This window comes from Saccoglossus kowalevskii, chromosome 7 (assembly GCF_978046115.1).
Source record: "Saccoglossus kowalevskii chromosome 7, keSacKowa6.1, whole genome shotgun sequence".
Lineage (NCBI taxonomy): Eukaryota > Metazoa > Hemichordata > Enteropneusta > Harrimaniidae > Saccoglossus > Saccoglossus kowalevskii.
In genome coordinates, this window is record NC_140647.1 from 5,060,679 (window position 1) to 5,066,678 (window position 6,000).

General features: G+C 31.6%; 1 protein-coding gene across 1 annotated transcript in view; it reads right to left on the reverse strand.

Annotated features, from left to right (window-relative positions):
• LOC100376120 (plastin-3-like) overlaps window positions 1–3,727 on the reverse strand; it is a 37,774-nt gene extending 34,047 nt beyond the window's left edge. Inside the window, exon 1 of the mRNA XM_002736566.4 lies at window positions 3,586–3,727. Within this exon, the coding sequence (XP_002736612.1) occupies window positions 3,586–3,672 (87 nt within the window). The 5' untranslated portion in view covers window positions 3,673–3,727. The remainder of the gene's footprint in view (window positions 1–3,585) is intronic.
• Window positions 3,728–6,000: the final 2,273 nt, after the last annotated feature.

The following is a 6,000-nucleotide window of genomic DNA, read 5'->3' on the forward strand; positions in this document are numbered from 1 at the left end:
AAGTTGTTGGTGAAACACTATACTCAGAATAAATATAATGTAATTACCAATGCCAAACACGTCTCTGTCTGGCTAGTCAGCCATTCGCAAAAGGATTTTTACTTTGAAAGTCTTTGTTTGCAGACGAGTGCAAATAAATATCTTTGTATTTTGCACATGTAACAACGGCTGATTTAATTTTTTGTGTGTTTACTGCTAAATTACAAAAATTATAACTTCATGTCTGAAATTATTTGTTTAATGGCAGTAAAAATTATCAGTTTTGTTTTTTTCGTGAGAATCTAATTACGTCTTGAGACTCACAATTTAAGCCAGTACAGGATTAAAACAAATCAAATTAACCAAAAACACATGATGAAATGGATATTTTTAAAACTATCCTTTCTAATCTATAAATGACAGTCACGTTATTAATTTGTTATAACAATACCGGGTACGGTAATAGAGTTCAATGAACCAAGAACAACAAATTATATAAAATTCCTGGAAAATAAGAGTATATCAAATATTGATATAACATGGGGCACATGTATGTACCCATTAATATTATTCTGCATGGTTAACGGTTAAAAAGAATAGAATATATTGACATTATATACATAATACACTATAAACATTGGCACCGGACTGCATGATGAATCATAACATGGATTATTCAAGTTGTTGTAATAGCTGCTACAAACTAATGGTTCAACAGATTTGAATTGCAATCAGAATCTCAAACTAAGCGAGAACCAATTTTGCTGCTTTTAGTAATAGAGGTTTTTAATACATATATTTTTTTCATTGTATTGCACTTTTTTTTTTCAAATGGATACATCTCTGAAGATTTTTTCCCCTCACACTACCCCCTCCCCCCAAGTTTCCACCAATGCACACAATAAGATTTGTATTCAGAGTCAAAATTTCAATATTTGGGTTTTAAATTCAGTTTCATCAAAAGACTAATTAAATCTATATGTTAATTAGACGTTCCCTTGGTTTAAATTTGGTACATTTTGTAGTCAGTAAAATAAGCACATTAAAACAGAATATGAACTGAATAACAGATCTAAGCAATGTATTCTGAATTATTAGAATTTAATCATTTAAATTGTGAGAGCTGAGAGTCGTTGTGATATTTATAAATAGTCTAGCCTACACTTGTATGCTATTGTTCCATTTCTATGCAGGAAGTGGTCTCAAAGCATGAATGTTCTAGAAAGTAATGACTGGAAAACTGTCTGCCAATTTACAGGCATATTTAAAAACAGCCTCATAATTTCTTTGTTGTGTTGTTACTCCACAATTTAACTGAAACTACTGAGTGGATGAGATAAATTACTGATGACCAGAAAATGATAATATTCATAACACATTTTTTTTATTTTATTTTATAAACCCAAAACATAGCAAAACCCAGACATTTTATTTTAGTCTAGAATACTGTATTTTATTTCTAATAATAAATCGTAAACATAAACATTAAATATGTTAATAACGAACAACAGATGTTAAAGACCATCGCCCTTACAACCCCGGAAGGGTTCACTTTATTTCATTTTTTTTTTACAACTTCTCTATCAGCAAAAATGAAACCATTTTAATTCCAATTTTTGTTACGTATACTCTTTTATTGACCCCATTCAAAAGCAGAGAAAAAAAAACATCACTCTATCCCATTTTTATTTGGTAACATAATTATCAAGTCTTGATGATGGCTTATTCTAATTAAAAAAATAAATCATTGTTGGAAATGTTAGTATTTTTTGTCACAAATTAAAACCAAATTTTGGTGATACATAGATTGAATACTGTACTGCAAATAAAAATGATAGGTTTTTGATGAGTAATGAAGACTCGGAGGAGGCCGTCATAATGTCAACTCAGCTTGTTATTCAACTGCAGGAACAATGAAGATGAATCATAAAGACAGCTTTATGCTAAAAATCACGAGTAGCCAAAAAATTATAGATTTTTTTACAATAGTTCAGAGGGGTTTTAGAATTAAGGCATCACTGCTATACAGTAAAATAATTGTTTTACACTGCAAGCTATTTACTTTGCATCACACCCTTGCGTCTCAACAAAGAAAATAGTTTTCATTCAAAAAAAAAACCTACGTTCCCATTATAAAGTAGGAGTTCCTTATAACTACTGACCTTTACCTGTGCACTGACCCCACTATGGTGAGCATACACTCAACCCAAGGTCATTTGACAAATTGAAAAAATTTCTAAATTGGAAAAAAATTAAAACAGTAAACTGCTTCAACTGCGGGAGACATGTTTTCGCAAATAGCGGAAATTTCATGGTACAAACAGTGGATCTCAGAATAACAAATTGAGAACAGTTTCAGTCTCAGAAATGTCATTCACTAGTAATCGCAATGTCTTATCACTGCACATTATGCATAAAATAATGGCACTGTTGAAAGATTTATTATTAAATTATTAAAAAGATAGCATCAACAATGAAACTATCAATAATTCCCACCATTCATGCATTCCAGTTAGACGAACTAATTCAGTTAGACATGCAAAGTGAACTGGCAGTTAATGTCAAAGTTGGGGGTTAAACCTAGCCCAAGATAACTGAATCTTTTATTGTATAGATAAACTGTCAATAAAATTATGAGTCAAGACACAACAGCACATGGCATATGGGGGATACCACCTTTAACCCAGGTACTGTTATACCATATATGGTCACACTGGAAACAAAAGGCACCTAAACTAATAAACAGGGCATGTTTTTATTGTGTCACATATAAATCTGAGGCTGTAGGAATGTCTGGAATCACACTGACAGGTGTGATGTGATTTATGAACAATTTCTAAAATTAATAATTATGCTAACACTTTCCTGTTGATATTATAACAACTTAGAGAGGAAGTGAGATCATGTTATGAAACTTGAAATTCATAATCATGTGATGCTAAACACAGAAAAAAGTCAAAAATTATTATTTTGAAACATTTTACTAATTTTTTTAAAATATGAAAAAAATATTTCATGAATTCAATATTATGTTACAGCATGAAAATGTGTTCTGCACAATAACAAATCGAGTTACACAATATCAGTATTTAATATACGTAATAAAAGTATTATTTATTAAAATTCCAATTTTTCGTCATAAAATTAATTCATTAAAAAATATCTTTGTGATATTAACGGGTTTAGTTGGAATGTTTAAAACTAGAAATTTTACGAAGGAAATAATTAAAAAAATCTCACTCGCAAAAAGTCTACCAGAATGTTACAAGTCGTTGTTGGAGGGCGTGGATTTTAGACAATATAACAGACTTTCTCGGGAGTCGTAGAAATATAAAATGTATAAAATGATTTTGTGAAAATGTCATAGTACGAAAGAACCTCTACTATGCACGCAAATCAACGATGTGCGCACTATGTTTATACGAAAGGCGCCCCGCAGTTTTAGTGCAAGTGCTCTTTCGAGAAGCCGAGTTTTTATACCGACCGGTCTTGCGTGAGGTGAGGGCGAGACGAGGTTGACACATAGCCACTGTTCAGCCAACAATTCCCGATTAGAAGTTAAACACGACACAGTAAGCAATTGGGCTTTTAGATAAAATTACTAACCTCCTGAAATTGAGTCTTAATTTCATCGAGGGTGTCCAAAGTAATACCATACTTTTCGCACAGTTCATCATCCGACAAATCCGCCATCTTGTACCAGGAATGCTAGCTGAACCACTGAGTTGAGTTGAACAGAATGGGTGGGTCCACGGTACGTGAATGAAGTCATTGAATTATTATCAGTAGTTCCCTATCGGTAAGAAATGCTCACATCAATGCAACATGTAAAATAAATTTCTATTGATAAACCCTTTCATGATTAAATTTTATTTTACATATACAAATTTGAAAACGTTAATTTTAAACGTTAGGTTAATACACTGATTCTTAAATGAACGAATTTGCGTCTAGATAATTGCATTAGGCTCTACGACTTTGACATCATACCATCTTTAGCTGCATGTTCCAATACGGGTTTTTATAGAGGCTATTTTTTTCCTGGGAAGGGGGAAGAATGGGGCTGATATTTACAATGTGCGGTTAAAATTATATTTTTGACGAAATGTTGAATGTATGAATGAGTGATATTGATGATGACGATGGAAATGAAAACATTCATTCTACAATAATTCCATTGTTCGGCTGCGTTATAATCCAATCATCGTCTGGCTTTGTTTTGAGCACAGACGAGTAAACAGGGATTGGATGGAAGTTTGCTTGTAAAGTTTTGACATCAATTTCGATATTAAATTGCAGCGAACGCAGCAAGCAAGCATACAGACTAGAACATAATTTTCAAACCATTAATTCTTGGTTCATGTCATGTCATGTCATGTAGCATTTTTCCCACACTCGTAGGATAACTACTGTTGGTTCAATCTCTCAGAGTGGCGCCCTCAAGTGTGAAAAGAAATTACAATCTTTTTAGTCTCTGAGTAATAAAGTTAAATTAATAAAGGGGGTGGGCAAGGGGGGAGGGTAACTGGTACAGGTTACAGGAAATAAAAACGGCATTTTACGTTTTTACAGGAAATAAATGAAAGTTCCATTTACAGTAAAAAATAGGTTTTTACACTTTACAGATAAAGCTAATTCCTAATCACATTTTATATTATTTTTGATAATTTGTGTTTAAGAATAAAAAATAGAAATTGCGTACGAATTGAGACATTTAATGTAGAAAATGCTTTATACGCTTATAAAAAATAAAATTACGGACGAATAAAATAGCTGATTACATTTTTCACCTTTTATTTATTTTATTTAAATTACATTATTACGAAAATAAAAATAATTGATAACAGCTTATAAAAATACCCCAAGTCGACCCTCTAATAAAGTTAAATTAATAAACATGAACATGCAATAATTATAATAGAAGTATCAAAGAAAGTATATGGCTATATATATTTTAAATAGCTACACATGCAAACACATTCGAAGTTGAAATAAATTACAATACAAACGTGAATACAAATGAAAAATCGAAGAAAGCTTAGAAAAAACTCCTGTGAGTATTGGAGGTACATGAATCAGAAATTGGGTACATTTAAAATTGCTTTCAAATTATCCTTTTAAACAAACAACCTTGTAAGTTCAAGGTGGCTTGATAATATGCACTTGTATTCTAAAATGAAACATTATTATTGAAGATTTCAGCTTGCCATCACAAAGTCCATATATGGGCATACCATTGCTAATTTGCATATATACCTGAGAGGTATCTGGTACACTGACGTGAATCAGAAGTGCCATCTGTTGTCACAATTGTTGCCACACCTAGAAACTGTAATTACTATGACATGTATACATCAAAAATATAAAAAAAAAATCAAAATATTGTAAAATGAGAAAAAAAGGAAAAACTGTGCAACTATACAATTTTGGAGCCAGAAAAATCTGTCATTTTTTTCAGTCTGCTGAAAAGTGGTTTCCACTAAAACTATACAAAGAAAATGCATTTAATTTTTAATGATTTTTTTTTTGACCAATCAAGATGCTAACATGAAATACTTTCTTTCGATTAACTTATCACAAGAACCTTGGTTGTGTTTACTCCATATATCATATTTGTTTTATTAGAAGCACATCCTCAATAGAAGCCCACAGAAACCCTGAAAAAAGAATTATTTGCTAGATCATTAAAATATAATTTTCTTATTGTACTTTAATTCAGATCTCTTTAAATTTAATTCTCCACTGCTTGACAACCCTTTGTGTACTTTTTGTAAAATTGAAAATGTATCATTTATATATCATTGTACCTTCTCCCGTAATTTCTGGACAAAATTCTTGAGGTGGTTCCCAGAATGCATTTCAACAGATGGTCTCCCAAGTGTTCAGGATATAATACTCGGTTGAAAAGAATCGTCTCAAACCACAATTCATCTTCTCATTCTTGGTAAAATACACTTCTATAAATGCAAACTGCAACTAATCCAAGGTTCCAAGATGCAAAAACTGTGCAGTGACACACCT